This window comes from Sycon ciliatum, chromosome 5 (assembly GCF_964019385.1).
Source record: "Sycon ciliatum chromosome 5, ocSycCili1.1, whole genome shotgun sequence".
Classification (NCBI taxonomy): domain Eukaryota; kingdom Metazoa; phylum Porifera; class Calcarea; order Leucosolenida; family Sycettidae; genus Sycon; species Sycon ciliatum.
Window position 1 is genome coordinate 16,309,253 of NC_088647.1, and position 17,578 is coordinate 16,326,830.

Sequence of the window (17,578 nt, forward strand, 5' to 3'; positions counted from 1 at the left end):
TGAATCCTGCAAACTCAAAGCTGTCCCGGCTTGTTTTGTCCTTCTCTTCATACATTGTTGATCTACTTGCTCAGAGATACACTGCAGGAGAACATCTCGAGCGTCAATCAAGGCTTAGACACCCTGCTGCAGCAGCTCACCGCGCAAGGCGTACCGCCAGAAACGATCGACGTAAGTTCCGTCCCAGCCTAGCCCTGTGTGGTGTATAATATGTGTGTATGTTGTTGTGTGTGTGGGGGGGTGGGGGTGGGGGTGCGTGCGTGCGTGCGTGCGTGTGTGGTCGTGGCCAGAATAAGCCACTTCAATCAGCTGTGTGGTGGATACCAGGCTAAAATTAGTGGCGGTCAATTCATCAGCCTTGCAAGCTGTTGAATGGTGTAATTCCAGCATAAGTTGCTATGTCTAATATAGCTGTTCGCTATCATCGCTTCCGCGATGGGCAGGTCTGAGGTGTGCGTGCGTGCGTGCGTGTTTGTGTGTGTTGCTATAATTATATCTTTCATGGCTGAGGTTGTTGGTATGTCTTTTGGCCCTGGGTTCCCAGTATCCAGTTGCCGAGGCTGGTTAGTAAAACAACTCCTATTTCACTTCAAGGTACCACTACCAGTGCATCTAGTGTCTGCTTCTATCAAAGCAGCTTGCTGTCTATACTGGTTACCCCAGCAAGTGTAGGGTGTGCATAGGTAACTGTCTTGGCCGCCCTATTCCGATGTACTCCGTGTGGTGTAGACCAGGTGTGCATTGAGGGATCGATTCACATGGCTTCGCCAGTTGTGGGGATTAGACAGTTATCTGGCGCTTGTCTTGATCTGTTTCAATCAGATCTGCTATCATTGCTATAAAGAGAAAATCTGTGGGTGCACATCCAGTGCATTTGCAGATTTGAGTGCTTCTCTTGCGACGGGCATATACATGATACATGGTAGAGGCAACGGTTTCAAATAGGACATACGTTGCAAACCGGAACGAACTCAACATTCACTTTCTCTCTTGGTATTTTGTAGTGGTGAAACGAATATACCGAATGTTCGAATATTCGTTCGGTTTGACACATTCGAACGAATATTTCTCATGGCGAATATTCGTTAACCCGGTATGCAGAATCAGCCGGGCGACTTCAAACTTTCGTAACTTCGTGAATACTTGACCGAATCGCTTCATTGAAAGATCTATCGGCATAAGCAAACTCTCAGCTGTTGTTTAGAAGCCACCCCGAACGCAATCCGAGGTCCTGGAAGGGAGGTATGGCGCTCGAACGAAAATCACGTCTCAAGCTGTTTTTTGAGCCTGTGATCAGCTGGGGATTTTTTTGTGAAAAATGACCTAGAAATGATGGAGAAATATATGCCTTCGTTCGTCATGCCTAATAATAGTGACAATATCCAATAAAATGACTGAGAGGAGGGCATGTGATGTCATCCGTGTGAACGAAAGAATATTCGTTCCTTCGTTCGGTTTTGATATTTGTTTCACCACTAGTATTTTGATTAGAAAACATATGTCACAGTGAGACTACGATGTGTTATACTCCGAGCCAAAATTTCATGGCTCTGCGATGACCAGAAGCGCCATACCAAGCAGGTGAGTTTTTGACATGTTGCTTCGCACTGCGACTTGAGTTTTACGACTTTCGAAAAATCGACTTCTTGTTGCAGGTAAACAGCGGCTCGCCTCTCGCCAATAAAGCACCGGATACCAATCAAAACTAATGGAAGCACACACAAGACTTATTGTTACTCTGTACTGGCCGTCGTGGAGCGATAGCAATTACCTAATTTCAGACCCAGAGTGAATTTGACGTGCACTCTAAAACCTGTCCGGTTTGGAGCCACCTCTGATTTGAAGCAAAAAATTGGGGAACTTGGAGGCAATGGGTCAATACAAAGGAGTGGCTCAGTTCGATTGACTCTGGCCTCAGAGCAAACTACAACATGCCAGTTTCCTTCCACAAACATATTTCGAGTGAACAATCAACGCTGATGATCGGTTTGGGTCTATACAAATTCGGCTGTCAAGCCGTTCCAGTATCGAACCGTCGCCTCTACATGGTGTGTGTGTGTGTGTGTGTGTGTGTGTGTGTGTGTGTGTGTGTGTGTGTGTGTGTGTGTGTGTGTGTGTGTGTGTGTGTGTGTGTGTGTGTGTGTGTGTGTGTGTGTGTGTGTGTGTGTGTGGTGTGTGTCTGTGTCTGTACGTGTGGTGTGGTGTGTGTGTGGGGGGGGGGGGGGGGGGTGTACGTGTGTAGATGCGTGCGTGTGTGTGTGGGTGGCGGTGGTGAGTGGATCGGGAATAAAAAATTTAAAAACCCTGTCGATAAGAGTTGGACTGCTGCTGCTGCTCTCTTCTTTTGTACTGCACAGCAATTGTTCAGTGACTCTAGCCTAGACACCAACCTCGATTTCAACATACCACTGGATGATCCATTTGGGAAGAACTACTTTGACAACGACGACACAGCCAGTTCCTCGCCAGGATCAGCCCATGGCTAGGTGGGTGGACTTTCTTTGGTGCCTGCATTGTATGTGGCAGCGCTGAAAGCTGTCTCCGTTTCCTCTCCCCACTATCTACGCTTGTATCTGCCTGTCTGTATGTCTATCTACACTGTACGGTGCTGCTCAATGAAATCCAGTCGCGCCGCTCAAGTACGCGCCGGGCGTTGCGCAGCCCTACTAGGCCTGCGAACACTGCGCTGCGAAAAGATGCAAGGCGCAAACTTGAGTGACGCGACTGGATTTCATTGAACAGTACTGTACCTATCTATGTCTGTCTGTCTGTCTTCCTATATCTATATACCTATCTATCTCTCTGTCTCTCTATCTAACTTCAATCAACCTTGTCATTTACAACCCTGGGTATAATTACAACTCGCGTATAAAGACGCTATCTTCACACCTAGTACAAGTACCTATTTGACTGGGTACTTTCAACCTCTCGAATAGCAACAACTCAGCACTTGTCTCATGCCTCATTACATGCCCGATTGAGGGTTGTTATTCGCAAGGTTGACTCTATCCATCTGATATCAGTGACTGATTCTCATTCTGTCCTTGCGTCAGGCACATCGTTGCTTACATTGTGATGAGTCAACACACCCCGGGGATGCGCTTAGACTGCGTTAACATGTGCATTACGTTTCGTGTTTTCTTTCTGTTGTCGGTTGTACTGTGTAGCACGCATACCCCGTACGATTGCTGCAATCCGTTCCAATATCAATGCCCCACCCAGCTGTTGCATGCGTTTACATCAAGAGCAGCTAGAACACAAAGACGACGGGCAGTGAGTTTGCGGCCAACGCCCGGGTACGTTGGACTCCGCGTTGTGAGCGTGTGTTGCCATGGTAACAGCAGACCTGTCACAACTCAGCATGAAATAACCGCATACAACTCTAGCAAAAAGAACTGTTCCTGCCCCTCTTGTCACAGGTTGAATCAGCCTCTCAGTTTTAAAAACTCCTTTTTAGACGGACACAGAGAGAGAACAAGGCTCTTGCGTCGTGTCGGGACGTAGTCACCATGTCTCCATGCTGTGTTGTGTAGTTGGTAGATCGTAATTGACACGAACACAAGCAGGGTAGAAGATGTTTTCTACCGGGCAAACAGCCTTCAATGTACATAGTTAGAGCTGCCCGTATGAATCGATCTTGATTGATGGTGCATGCATGCTGCTTGATGTGGGATCGTATAACCCAGAGTCTTTGACGCTTCGATCTTTAAGTTCTTTTTCTTTTCTTTTTATTATCATATCAGACAGTCGTATTATAAACTGGCATACGCGTGCTACTTGTACTTTTAGTCTCGTTTTGTTATGTTGTTTAGTCTTAAACTTTGGTTCTCTTTGTGGCAGTACTTTCTTATTCTTTGTTTCTAGCTGGTCCTCTAGTCTTGTTCATTGTTCCTGATCACTGATATAACCAAACACCTAGCCAGTCACTTCAGTGGCGGTCTCTTGGCAGACTCGAGTTGCCGTGTTGCCACGCTGCAACTGAGGCGAGCGTACAAGCAGAGGGGGGGGGGGGGGGGGGGGGCATGGCGGCAAGCGTTCAGTTTGTATGTGGTCGGTACGAGGTCGTACTAACACAGTTATTTATGTGCGAAGGAGGCAAGAGCTTGCCTGCATGGTTGTGTGTCAAACGTATAATGCATGCATGCATATGGTGGATTGTTCCTGTAAGTTACTCTAATTTCAGAAATTTTCGGTATGAGGGCAACAGGCTAGGTTAGGTGAACAGAAATTTTCGGTACAGAGAAGCAGGTCCCTATTGTAGTATGTGTGTTAGTGTTTGTTCGGTGTATTGAAATTTTAGGTGTGAAACAGACGCACCGAAAGTACCGAAAATTTGTGAAATTACAGTAGTTGTCACCAACATAACCAGCTATGTTAGACTCATGCATCACATACACCTGCTGGGCCAGGTTTTATAATTTTAAAAAGGAGATAGTAAACAACTAAACATGCAGCTACCACTTCACAAGGCTTGAAAGTAATGACATCATGCAATACTGTCAAGCAACCACTTCTTGATCCGTTCTGCCCTGGCGAAGTACGAGTAGTACGCGGTGAGTGGCCTCTCGTGCCGTGCGCACACGTGGGTGCGACTTTTTGCCGGCCCCGAAGGCGAAGCTACCAGGAGGGTCCAGTCACTATTACCGGCGGATGTGTCCACCAGGGAGTCAGAAAATAGCTTTTACGACTCCCAGGTGTCCATACGTGTACATAAAGCGGATGCAAATACATGTAAAGGAGAACAAGGCTTGAAAGTGATGACGTCAAAACGGCCAGGGAGTAGTAAGTTGACATCAGATTTCTATTTTTGGATCCACTAAGGTGTGACTTTGCTATTGCCTAAGTATGTGGGTGCATAGCAACCCACTCATGTCGCATGCAGGTGTGACTTTTATTTTGCCACCAGTTGTAACCCCGCCCCCAGTAGCCAAATCAGTCAGTTTCACTGGCTACATCACCATGCTGGGGGTAAGACCGCTTGAAATGTGCTTGGATCCATACAAAAACTGGATCCAAGTGGATCCAGTTTTTGAATCTTTGAAATTGTTGCTATGCTGTGACGTAGCACTTTCAAGCCCTATTGGGACTCAACTTTCACACTGTATGCGACCATCAGGTAAAAGCCATTCTTATTATTTTTATTTCCGCCTGATGATCGCGTAAGCGTGAGAGCCTCGTTCCACCCTATACATGTACTGACAGCAAGTGAACAGAGAACTAACGTTACCCCACGCGGCCCACGGGCACAGTGCGACACACAACGTCGGCATCTTGATGTTACGGGGCACACACGTGTGCACGCATGGTGATTTCTGATGAGTGGAGATGTTAGTGAGCTAATGAAAACGCTCTTACTACGCCACTCAGGCTGGGGCATGTGTATCACAGCACCGAAGAGGAGAGAGAGCATGAAATAAAAGGGATAGGATCAGCGACGGCCTGGCAGGTGTACGAGTACATTCCCCCTACCAGAACTTTAAAAAGACTCAGGTGAGACGACACAATGAGTGCGAGGACAAGCAACGGGAACAGTGGAACATAACAGGAACGCTCACTCGTACTAGTGGAGTAAAAAGAAAATATGCCAAAAGAAATGCGAGGATATCTGCACACACAGCCACACACGCATGCGCATCCTGCGTTCAGCAAAGCCAGTAGGTCTCCCGCCAAGTGATAGGACTGTAAAAATATATACTTTAAAAAAAAGGACCAAACAAAACAACGCAAACCCTAATGACCAGCTCACACATGTGCTTGAGAAGGGGAAGGGAGCCACACTACTCTACACACACAGTACAGAGTGCAAGAAAGCCAATTGGTTGGGACAAGTATTGCAACTTTCCCAAATCAAAGAACATCTGGGATCGCAAGGATATGCCATATGAGAATCAGCTTCCAGAAGCAAGCCTGTCCATTCGATTTACAGCAGCACTTCAGCTACTTCCCACCACCACCACCAGCAGCAATAAATGGGTGCAGACACCGTTCACATGATTGTCACGCTTAGCACCGACCCGCGGTGCTGCGCACGCCTGCTCGGCCGCTGCCTGCTGCTACGTTTGCTTCATGTAGGCTTTGAACAGCTCCTTGGAGTGGCGCTTGGTCTTCTCCTGCTCCAGATAAAACAGGTAGTCCTTGAGACCGATGCGGCGCTGTCGTGTACGTAGCTACAGCACAGCACACACACACACACACGTTCAACACATGAAGAAAAGAGCAGGGCGAGCAATGAGAGGATACAGCTAGAGCCCTGCCAATGGCATGCAGGTAGGTAAGACGGCACACATGCCACACATGGCAATACACAGCAAGGCCGAACCCATCCCGAGTTATGAATACTAGCCCGGGAGCAAGTACCCAGGAAAGGGTCCAGCATTCAGAATTTACTCGGCGGGAGGACTTTCCGACTAGGTGAGTTCCATGTGAGCCATTTTGGGAAAGACAAAGTGCCACAGGGTGTGCATGCCTACTGCACAACTGTGTGGTGGGCAGACTTTTCAGGTGCAGAGTGTGAGCAGTAGCGGTGGAAGCAGGCCATACCGTAGCCTTCACACAGCCACATACAGTAAAACCTGTCAAGGCGACCACCTGTCCCAGAAGACCACTGCAGCCAGGACCAAGGGACGCTATTTCCCGTCAAATGGCACTGGATAAGGAGACCACCTGGTTACAAAGACCACACTTTGAAAGTCCCTCGAGCGGTCGTCTTAGACAGGCTTCACTGTAATTATAATATGGCGGATGCACATCCTCACCTCACAAGCTAGCGACCAAAAAGCTAGTCCGGCCATGGCCCGAGCAACCGGATCGGTTCCGCTGGGCCTGGTAAGGTCGCCTTACTTCAACCCACACATCGGTCAAGGGACTCCCAACATCATACGTACACCCACGCAACAGTAGGATGAAACTGGAACCAGACTTCATCATTTTACTACTGCTTTCATAGGGGATGACATGCCACTTTAAAGCCCTGCAATTTCAAGTCCAGTTCTAGATGTGCTGTACTATACAGTCATGCACGTTTCTTGGGCAATGTACCCTGGCCTCTATTTCACCTGTTGCAAGACCAGTTTCAGATTGGCTTATCAATCAAAACTAGGACTAGACTAGGGCTACGACTGGCTTACTTGACTTGCGTATGGCTGCGATGCCGCGACGCCCGGGGCTCCACTAGCAGCTTCTGTCGACGCGGTCAGTTCCTGAACAGGGTTGGAGAGTCGACATGCCATCAGCATGGTGTAATCACAGTGCACACTCAGCAGTCAAAACAACAGGAGAGACCCCACAAGACGAGGTGAAACCAGCTGCTGTTTACCGGTAAGGCCCAATACAGATATTTTAAAAAGAAGGAAAAGAAGACAAACCAGCAGATGAAGAGGCAGTGTATTTCAACACATCATCACCATCATCTGCGTTGCCGAAAAAAATAATAGTAAAATAAAATAATAAAATAATAAACGGCATTATGCAGCTGTGTAAGCAGTAGATGCACAGTGTGACTGCCAGGCATCTCTATCAAATGCCAACTGGCAATTCAACACAGTGGAATGTTAAGAGCCACCACACTACCTAAATACCAACCTGCCTAAGAAAGCTGCCTTCACAACTAATAACAATGCATTCAAGGTGCAGCTACCCCATGCTCTCCCTTCAGTGTAATCCGGGAAAACCACTTTCAGAGCAAGCATGGCTTGACTTAATAGCGACACCTACGTGTAAGCAAGTGGGCACGGTAGATATTGTACATACCTCGTCTGCTTTCCGTTTCCTACGAGGACCGATGGCAGCCAGAGCAGCCAAGTTAGCGGCGTTTTTACGCATCAGCTCATCTTCTTCGTGCTGAACCTGCACAGTCCAGTAGAGCAAGCCATACACAAAAAAAACAACAATTACAAAACAATATTCAGCACAACACCAGCATAACTACTGCCGTGGACATTGAAATCCGATGGGATGACCGGGGCCGGCGCCCTTACTGCTTTTAGCGCGCACATGGACTGTAGTTCACGTACACAGTGCAAACATGGACCAGTAGTGCTCGCGGCTGCAAGGCAGGCGCCCCGTGGCTGCTAGACCTCTCCACGGATCTCAATGTCCGCGGCAGTACATAATTGTATGTAGATAAACAGTCACAAAGACACCGATGCTACATCTGCAGGTGCCCTAACAGACAGAAACCGCAAGAAGCGTGCGAAGGGATGCTAAAGGTTGAGGGCAAGGGGGACAGAAAATCTCAACAATTCCGAGAAGACATCACATATGTGTCATAATGGTAGATACATGTTGATTGGTTGGTATATTTTATTTTACTTCGCCAGAATGAACAGGCACTGCTGCCTTCTTGCCTGGACAAGGGGATTATCCAAGCTCTCACAAAAAGACTAAGAACATGTACTAAGATATTGGTGGAAGTGGGCTAGCACCGAAAGCAAGTGTTTCCCAATTGGGCAAGTTAGGATACAGTGACACCTGTGTAAGCCGACCGCTGAAGGGACCTTCAGAATGTGGCCTCCACGTACAGGTGGTCGCCGTGACAGGTTTGACTGCAGTACTGATCACCGCTGCAGTGCAGTACAACGACACCTACCTGCCGGGCTTTTTCTTTCAGCAGCGCCGCCTCGGGATCGTCCGGTCTCGCTCGACTCTGCAGCACGGCATAGCGGAACACAAACAGATAGCTACAGCAACAGCAGCCAAAAATCTGCCGGGGAGAAAACAAGTGGTTGATAACCCGGCAGCAATGAAGTACGAGCACGAGTCACTGGTTAACAGCAGTACAGTGACACAATTGAAACAAAGTCAAACAGGCCGGAACTCTCAGGGCGCGTTTGGTTGGTACGACCTAGAACAGGATTCGCCAGAACAGCGCGTTCGGTTGGGACTGCACCTGTTCTGGGTCGGCCAGAACATGTTCTGCTTGCTCCGGCCTCGAGGCTGGAGCAGACCGAGCAGTTTCACTTTCTTACAGTGAAACCTGGCGGGAACATCGATTTTGGTCCCAAATGATCACGTGCATACGCTTTTGGGTTGGACTCGTTGTACCGTACACAGTGACCATGGTGACACATACACATTTTGAAGAATGCACCAAGTTCGGCATATTTTTCACAAAAATGTGTTCCGTTTCTGGAGTACCGCTTGGTTGGCATGAGGCTGCTCCATGTGCACCAGCTGTTCGATCCTGTTCTAGATCATACCAACCAAACGCACCCTCAGTCTCCACAAGACAGCACCAGTGACCACCAGTTCAGAGAAACACAACTCACAAAAAAAGAAATGAACACCCAAATGGTGTGATGCTATGCACATTCATGGCATCATGACCAAACATAAAGCAATGGCAGTGGACACACAGGAGCAAAAACACTACAAAGCCAAGAACTTACTTTCGCCGCTTTCAGGAGCATCTCGCGCTGCTGTTCTTGCCGCTTTTTCGTGTTATGCCGATCGACTTCTTCAAGGAATCGCAACTGCCCTCTAGCCTGCGTTGTGATTTCCACCTGGCTATCCTCCTGAATCGGCACGCAGAATTGCATACAAAATTACACAATGGATAGCAGCAAGGCCATGGCAAACAAGCATGCAGGGCTGTTATGTCAAGCTCAACACTCCACTACAATAATTCATTTGTAATTACTTGTAAAGCATACAGGCAACAACTACAAACTCATGTTCTTTCTTCATACTTGTAAAAAGAAGCCCTCGTGGTCTTCTCTTAACATAATTAAAAGACCCTCCTTTTTGTTGTTGGAAAAGGACCCATACACACAAACACACACACACACACACACCTTGTAGTGCTCCGCTCGATGCTGGTTGATCACAGTGAGCTTCTCGAGTGTGTCTCGTAACCGAGCCTGAGAGAAACAACAACACAGGGTATGCGCATGTACACATGAACGGCAGTATCACCGCAAGAAGCCAACGCAAGCCAGGCAAAGTGACACACAGAAGAAGCATAGCGGGGTTAGAAAGGTGCCCAGTAGACGGGAAGCCCGGATTAAAAGAGTTTTAATGCACTGATACTGAGTAACGGCAAGTGTGCAAGATAGGGTGGTAGTGACGGGAGTTCTGGGAAAGCGCTGTTTTACACGACCATAATTATGAAGAAGGTGGCTGCTCCTGACCATGGAAGCAGTGTTTTCTGCAACGTGACTTGATTGATTCATTCCTGCCGTCTAAAGCACACGGGGAGCAGGTGCGGCCACCGTCTTCAGATATTTATACTGCAACATCCTAGTTCATGTCTACACAAGCATGATAACTAGCTAAAGTAATGAAAAGCCCTCAGGGTATTGGCAACAGTCGGTGCGGTACTAACTTACCTCCATTGCATGGGACATAAGCTGAGTAACCTCAGGCGATGCAGACTCCAGACCGCACTCTTTGACTGCACAGAATAACACAAATAATGGCAGGCAGGAACAAGTGTGTTCACCCACACTCACCGTGGAAATCAGTGCAGACGCAGGGAGGGAGGGAGAGACAGAGAGAGACAGAGAGAGAGAGAGACAGAGAGGAACATACCTTTCTTTGCGATCAGCTGACGCAGAGGGTCAGCAGCGAGAAGTGTTTGATCACCGCAAGTTTGTGTTTGAAGTGGGGCATGCTCAGCACCAGTTAGAATCGCCGTCTCCTCCTGCACACACACACAAATTCAAGGAAGGAAAAGAAAGCAAAAATCACGTTTGTACATACGTTTACATCAACTCACAAAGATTGTTTGCAGCTGCTCACCGAGCGATAAGGGGTTTTTCTGTTTTTCTCTGGCTTACTGTAAAAGAAGAAATTTTCGGTGGTTTAATATTTTCGGTATTCTCCAAAATCGGCGGTTTGGCGGAGGGAAATTTTCGGTAAACCCGTTTTCCAGGTAAGTGTACTAGTACAGTCGAATGTCACTTATCCGGTCGCCAGTTATCCGAGCACGTTGGTTATCCGACAAGCCAGGGAGTGGTAATTTTATGACTCTCAACAGTAAAATTCTAATTTTTTTGTGTAAATTTAGGTGTGATATGCATTTACTTGAAGTAGATGTGGTCAAGTATGCTAACATGTATGTGTACATGGAGCAATTCATGAATATGCATGAATATATTTGGGTATTGTGTACATAAATCAGTGAAATCCAGCCATATATGCACATAAAAAATGATATCAGTTATCCAACATATTCAGTTATCCAACATGCCTGATCCCCGAAGTGGTCGGATAAGTGACATTCGACTGTACTAGTATTGAAATTTTCGGCACCAAAGATACCGAACATAAAACACCACCGAAAATGGCTGCTTTTACAGTACCAAAATTACAGAAATGATATTCGTACGGAGTATAGTTGTGCATTTCATTGCACTTAGTACAAAGAAAAAGTTCACAAGTATCCCTTAGAACATCAGTTCTGGTGTCTACGCATGCCAGAGAACATTTTTACAACAGAAAAAAATAGCAATGCTTCAGTAAAGATTTCCACCTGGTTTAACTGCACGATTCATGTTGTCGCCGCGTGAAATTCGATTACAAGGATGCTTTCCTCCGCACCATTGGGAAAGTTTCCATAACAAGTGTGAGAGTGCACGAGAATGTACAAGGAAATGGCAACTGATTACACGTGATTGGATGCGAGTACACGTGACGGTGAGTGGCGAAACAGGTGTGTACATGTACCGGTATGTGTGTATGTGAATGGCTAGTTGTATCAGTAGAGAAGAAGAAGAAGATGTACTTAAAACATCACATGTGCCAAGCAGACTCATGTGGAGCATGAATTCAAGTTGCATTTACAAAGTATGAATTTATTCGGGCAACGAATTCAAAACACGACCCCAGTTTTGCACGTTCCGCGCCGTGAAAATGCTTGGAAGGGCGGGACAGCGCATGACCGGACTACCCGATAAGACCCTGCCACACAGCACACACCGGGAGCACGTGGCAGAAGTTCTAGCGGTATTTTCTAGTGGGCTACGATTGACAATAGAAACTGGCCGTGTACTTACACGGAGATTTACTCCTCCAACGAGCGTCACATCGTTATCATCCTCCCTGCGCACGCAAACCAGAGGGCAAGAGACGAGGACATGTGACTTCTCGTCATAGAATCGAGCAAGAGAACAAAGCGTTGAAACTGGGAGAAGACGGCAATCTCACAGCACAGCACGCACTGTATGGGTAAGTCGAGCACACCTCTCTGCTTCCCTAAACGAAGGACCGGGCTGGGTAAGCACAATCTCCTCAACATAATCTGCATCCAATTCATGAGACGCGAGGTTTCTCAGCTCTCTTGTGTCCGGCATCACGACTCGTTTCAAAGCAGAGCAAGCACAGTGGCCTTCACGGTCGAGTGAGGAGTCATACTACAATGTGCACAGCCAGTTGAGTAGCCTTCACTGTTGAGGGAGGAGTCAAACCGCAACGTGCACACGCAGTTGCACTGCATGTTCGGAGGAATTGCAAAGAGACTTCGCTTACCCGGGTGCATCGTCTTTCGTTTTAGACTTTGCAGCCTTGCTGGTGGCACTTGGCTTGGATGGTGTTGTTGTGCTACTTGCGGTCGGTGCAGAAGACGTCGCCACTGGCTGTGGATGACTCGGTACGGCCACTGAGAAAATAACACAGAGATGCACACACACACGCACACACACACGCACACACACACACACACACACACACACCGTATATTCTCTATTATAAGCGCTGTGCTCGTACTCTTTCAACACCACTCTACCCCGCGCGCATATACAGGAGACCGCGCTTATATTTTTGCTCCATTCAATAACTCAATGCAGAGCAAGAAAAAATACAGTCACGCTATGTATCTGGCATGCCACACTGAATTCCACTGACACCGTGCTAACAACCACAGCCTTTACAGCGTGTGCTCCTTTTATCGGAGACACCTGGAATATTCTGCTATTCTGTTTTCTCGGCTTCATTCAGACTGCACGTACCTGCAGTCGTTGGTGTCGGTACCGAAGCCGACGCCGTGGAAGCAACCACGGACGGTGGCGCCGGCGTTTTCAGCACTGCCGGAGCAAGGTTGGCGGTTGCGGTTGTCGCAGAGATGCTAGACACCTGCGGAGGCACAGTGGGTGCTGCGGTGGCGGTGGTGGTGGCAGCAGTCGGCCTCTGCTGTCCCTTGGCGGCTAGTGACGCCTGCTGCGCGTGGCGCTGCATGAACATATGGTAGAGCTGCGGGTTCTTCAGCGCTTCCATCATCTTCTGCTGGCCTGCAGCCTGCAGCAAGGCTCGGAGAGCGTTGGGATTCACCAATGGTGTTGGTGTGTTAGGGCTGCTACCAGTGGCAGTCGCAGAGGCAGCAGCAGCAGCAGCGGCGGCTACTGCTGGGGTGACGCGAGTGCTGGAAGTAGTTGTTACACCTGCAGCGGCGGCTGTGACGGAATTTGTACTTGCGGAAATCGCCGCAGCAGCTGGGGTTGCGCTTGGAGTAGCTGCAGTAGTAGGCGCAGCAGCAGGTATTGCAGCCTGCGTCATGGTCGTCGGTGGTGCAGGGGATGTGGATGCTGGCTCGGTTTTGATGCTGGGAGTTGCGCGCTTAGCTTTCTGCTGGAAGATGGCCTGAGTCTCCTGCTGTAGTTGAAATCGTAGATACGGTAAAGTGGACTGCGGACACATCAAGATCACAACAAGGGCACAGTATATTGGTCAGATCAGATTGGCTGTAGTAGTCGGAACAGCAGCTTCCAATGAAAGAGAATAACAACATTTGTTTGAATGGACTCGGATGGAGAGCCAAGTATAAATTTATAGAAAAAGAAAAAGAATCAAGGAACTACAAGTTGCGCTGTAATGTCCACTAGCACCACCAGTTACTAAACAATCAGCTCATGAGATAACATTGCATGACACTGACCGACGGTACTGTCGTTCTACAACTAACTGGCTAACAGCTCTAGCACATCTTGGATGCGCACTCCAACAGCCTTCCAACTTGGAAGGTTCTAAGTTATACGATAACATAAAAGGGAATCCAAGATGTGCTAGAGCTGTTAGCCAGTTAGTTCCTTGGTCCTTTTTTCTTTTCTATAAAATTTGTTTGCCAGAAATAGTGCAGTAACCATCACCATGTGGGTATTCATTGGGTTTTGCAACTTCCTCTGGCAGCTCCAGCAGTGGATTGGAGTGTTGAGAACATGCTCTGAACACTCCAGTGCCAGTACAGACCAATGAACACCCCTGGTTGAGACAATCCTGTTCCGGGCCCCACCAATCAAACGCGCCCTGAATCCCTCCCAATTGATACACCACTGCCCGTAGAGGTAGTTGTCTTAGACATCGAACAACGCACAGCGTGTAGACACCAAGCCACACTTCAACATACAGGTGGTAGCCATCACACCACACTTCAACACACAGCGTGTAGACATCACACCACACTTTAACATACAGCTTGTACAGAGAGACTATCACTTCATAGAGAGCTGCCTCAGTGCAGCCCAGGCTGGTGGCTAAACATGAATTAGAATGTACTACAGGGGCGGGTACGGCAGTAGGGATGACAAGAGAGTGATGGGCACCACTCACCGAGAGAAAGTGTGGAAAGTTTGCTGCCTGTGACTGAAGTTTGATTCCTCCTATCCTGTCGATCTCCGTGATGAACTTGGAATCAGACATGTTCCCATCCTGTGTTTAGCACAACGAAAACACAGAGGCGAGCAACATGTTGATGAAGAACAAAGGTGAAGGTCGGCAGTGTCCTAGCTCAAAGGCTCACTTCCAACGCGAAAAGGAAGCAACATACAGATACGAGCCACATAAACAGCAGCTGACGACCCATAGATCTGGCAAGAGAAATTCGAACTCATGAATAAAGTAGCGCCGCATTCGAGTGTACAGAGTAGTGCGTGTGGTGCTAGGGCAGCATAGTGCCCGGCGCTATTTTTTTTATGGTGTCAAATTTCTCTGGCCAGAACTTTACGCGTTCACTGTGGTCAACTCCTCATACAATGTCCACGTCGACATTAAAAAAGTCTTTAAAAGACTCTCGTTTATTGGTGCAATCAAGAGTAGATTAACAAGAGTGTGCAACTCCGGATCTCTCCTGCATAATCTGCAGATACCCCCGCCCACGGCGGAATTTTTCGTTGACGTCACCTTTTTTCAGAAGAACGCGCATTTCGCCGCAGAGCAGTGTGAGCGCACGTGCTGGGCACCGACCTTGTAATGTAAAGCCGGCCAAGAGCATGAGGGAAAACTTTCCAAAAGACTCGCAGCGCGTGCGTCGTCGAAAAGATTACGTCAACAAAAAATTCCGCCGTGGGCCTACCCATCCGCGAGTTGCACACTCTTGTTTATCTACTCTTGGTGCAATCCACACAGTACTTGCGGCTCAGTACCTTCGATATCAAGAGTGCATGAAACCAGAGCGAGCAGCACTCCGCATGGGAACTTGTCACAGCAAAATTCCTGGGTTACAGTATAGGCGATGCAGATGAACGTTGCGAAGTGGCACAGCGCATACAACCAAGCTGCAGCAGGAGAGCTGCTGGAATCTCACTTGTACACACTGTATCATTCTCATCTTGGAATTTTACCATGACAGCCACCCATATGAAGTCCACACTCCGGTCTTCAATTTTGGAATTTTACCATGACAGCCACCCATATGAAGTCCACACTCTGGTCTTCAATGTTGGAATTTTACCATGACAGCCACCCATATGAAGTCCACACTCTGGTCTTCAATGTTGGAATTTTACGATGACAGCCACCCATATGAAGTCCACACTCTGGTCTTCAATGTTATGCTGATATCAGGGGATTCTACTGACAGACTGGTTTGCAGTCATGTGGGTTATTCAGCATACATGTACATGGTACTCCCCAGGCAGAGGCTGGGCCGCATGATGTGCAAATAAGTGTGGTGTGGAACAGTATTAATCTAGCAACATTCGCGATGCGGAGTGTGGACAGACAGTTTGCGCGTGTGTGTGTGTGTGTGTGTATGTGGAAGAGAGAGAGAGAGAGAGAGGAGGGGAGGGGGCAGAGATGAGAGGTAGGGGCAGTGCCCACCCCTCGGCAGAATATGATGCACAGGAGAACGGGTGGGGATGTCCGCTTCAGGCTAGTGAACTGATGCTCTTATTTTCGAGATTGAAGAGTCTCTTCACGCAGTGTAGGTGCACTATCATATGTATGCAGTGTCATATGAAGACACTGGGCTTTTAGATCTTTTCTTCCAGCCCGGTGTCGGCAATTTTCTAGCCTGGACGTTCTTCAGCACCCGATCTTACTGTAAAGCAGGATTCACAGTTTTTAGATGTGTATGCATGTGTGTGTGTGTGTGTGTGTGTGCGCGTGTCGATGTGTGTGTGTGTGAGGTGTCTGTGGTGTGTGGTGTGTGTGTGTGTGTGTGTGTGCGAAGTGCAGCGGGGCCCAGGAGCAATGCGAACTCGCAAAATACCATCCCAAGGCATTCACGTAGCTCGGTAAAACTTGTACAAATCTATAAGCAACTACTGTATTGCTCTTGAACCTAATGTACAACTTTGGCTGCAACGAAGGTCCATATCGCACATCGCATCGTGACAGTTGTGCCAAGCTTACTGACTACAATGTGTTGTAAGCGTGCATAGCTTCTATGTTTACATGATCACTACTATGCGCAAACTATATCGTTTGAATATGTGCCTTTGGCATGGGCATGTTCTACCTCCAATGCATGCTGAGGAAACGTAAAAGGTTACCAGGCTGCAGATGGCTATTTACTTGCTCGATTTTAGTTGCCCAATCATGTACATAGTAGGTCATCTACATCATGTATTAGTAGATGGCGAATGACGTCATGCTACACATGTACAGGCAATGAGTGCACTGCATAATTTACAGAAAAACAGCTGCCCTGAACCGGAGATAATTGACACATAATTAGGTATTGGAGAGATGCCCCTTGCGTTGAATGTGATGTGAAATTGTTTGAATTTTCAAATGGGCAAAAGGGAAAACAATTTCAAAACTTCTCATGAAAATAGTATTCGACTTACCAGAAGCTTTTTCACCAATTCTCTCATCACCTGCCCGAATTTCTCGTCCTTCTGCGTCGCCATTTCAATGAGTCGTCCCAATAACTGCCTCAACCTATTGACTTTATCTCTCATTTGTGTTTCCATTACTTTGGGTGAAGCAGTGTTACGAATAGGAGGAGTGGGTGCAGCAGGACGAGGGGTAGGCTCGGAGCCTAACTGCTGCGCCAACGATGCAGCCATATCCTGTACAGCTCGGGTATCCTCCCCAGATCCATCCAGGACATCTGCAATTCCTAAGATATCCATCGCACCACTTTCTGCTAAATCTCCTTCAGCCGACCGTTTTGTCGACTGGTCCATTCTCCATTAGACAAGACTTTTATACTCCCTGAAACATGCGCATGCGCTTTTACGATTTTCAATAACAAGACCTGGCTGGTAACTCCAGAACTCACCTTCTAACTCTGAGGTTTAGTACGATTCTGGCCATATGTTTGTGATTTCAGGGGATTCCCGCAGAATCGAGGCAGGAAAACGAAAAGAACAGTGGTTGAATCGGTGAATCCCCATGACCGTGATGACGTCTTCGCCATGTGGTG

At 47.8% G+C, this 17,578-nt stretch overlaps 2 protein-coding genes across 3 annotated transcripts in view; one reads left to right on the plus strand and one right to left on the minus strand.

Moving 5' to 3' along the window:
- Window positions 1-3,931, plus strand: part of LOC135817825 (heat shock factor protein-like) — an 11,341-nt gene extending 7,410 nt beyond the window's left edge. For both annotated transcript variants that reach the window (XM_065331102.1, XM_065331103.1), the window contains exons 9-11: window positions 75-171; window positions 2,358-2,486; window positions 3,168-3,931. In XM_065331102.1, coding sequence (XP_065187174.1) covers window positions 75-171; window positions 2,358-2,486 — 226 coding nt within the window. In that variant the 3' untranslated portion in view covers window positions 3,168-3,931. The remainder of the gene's footprint in view (window positions 1-74; window positions 172-2,357; window positions 2,487-3,167) is intronic.
- A 1,340-nt stretch (window positions 3,932-5,271) lies between these two features.
- Window positions 5,272-17,355, minus strand: LOC135817827 (transcription initiation factor TFIID subunit 4-like). The gene is made up of 13 exons (XM_065331105.1): window positions 16,998-17,355; window positions 14,539-14,637; window positions 12,945-13,617; window positions 12,466-12,595; window positions 11,994-12,039; window positions 10,528-10,639; window positions 10,326-10,390; window positions 9,792-9,857; window positions 9,387-9,512; window positions 8,588-8,644; window positions 7,750-7,845; window positions 7,128-7,199; window positions 5,272-6,167 (listed from the first exon to the last, which is right to left on the minus strand). The coding sequence occupies exons 1-13, from the start codon at window positions 17,337-17,339 to the stop codon at window positions 6,054-6,056; spliced, it is 1,998 nt and encodes a 665-aa protein (XP_065187177.1). The 5' UTR covers window positions 17,340-17,355; the 3' UTR covers window positions 5,272-6,053.
- Window positions 17,356-17,578: the final 223 nt, after the last annotated feature.

Coding starts and splice junctions, on each gene's coding strand:
- LOC135817827 (XM_065331105.1), bottom strand. CDS start 17,339: ATGGACCAGTCGACAAAACGGTCGGCTGAAGGAGATTTAGCAGAAAGT. Junction 10,640..11,993: donor TTGGAGGAGTAAATCTCCGT/GTAAGTACACGG, acceptor GTGTGTGTGCAG/GAGGAGACGGCGATTCTAAC. Junction 10,391..10,527: donor TCAGCTGATCGCAAAGAAAG/GTATGTTCCTCT, acceptor TATTCTGTGCAG/TCAAAGAGTGCGGTCTGGAG.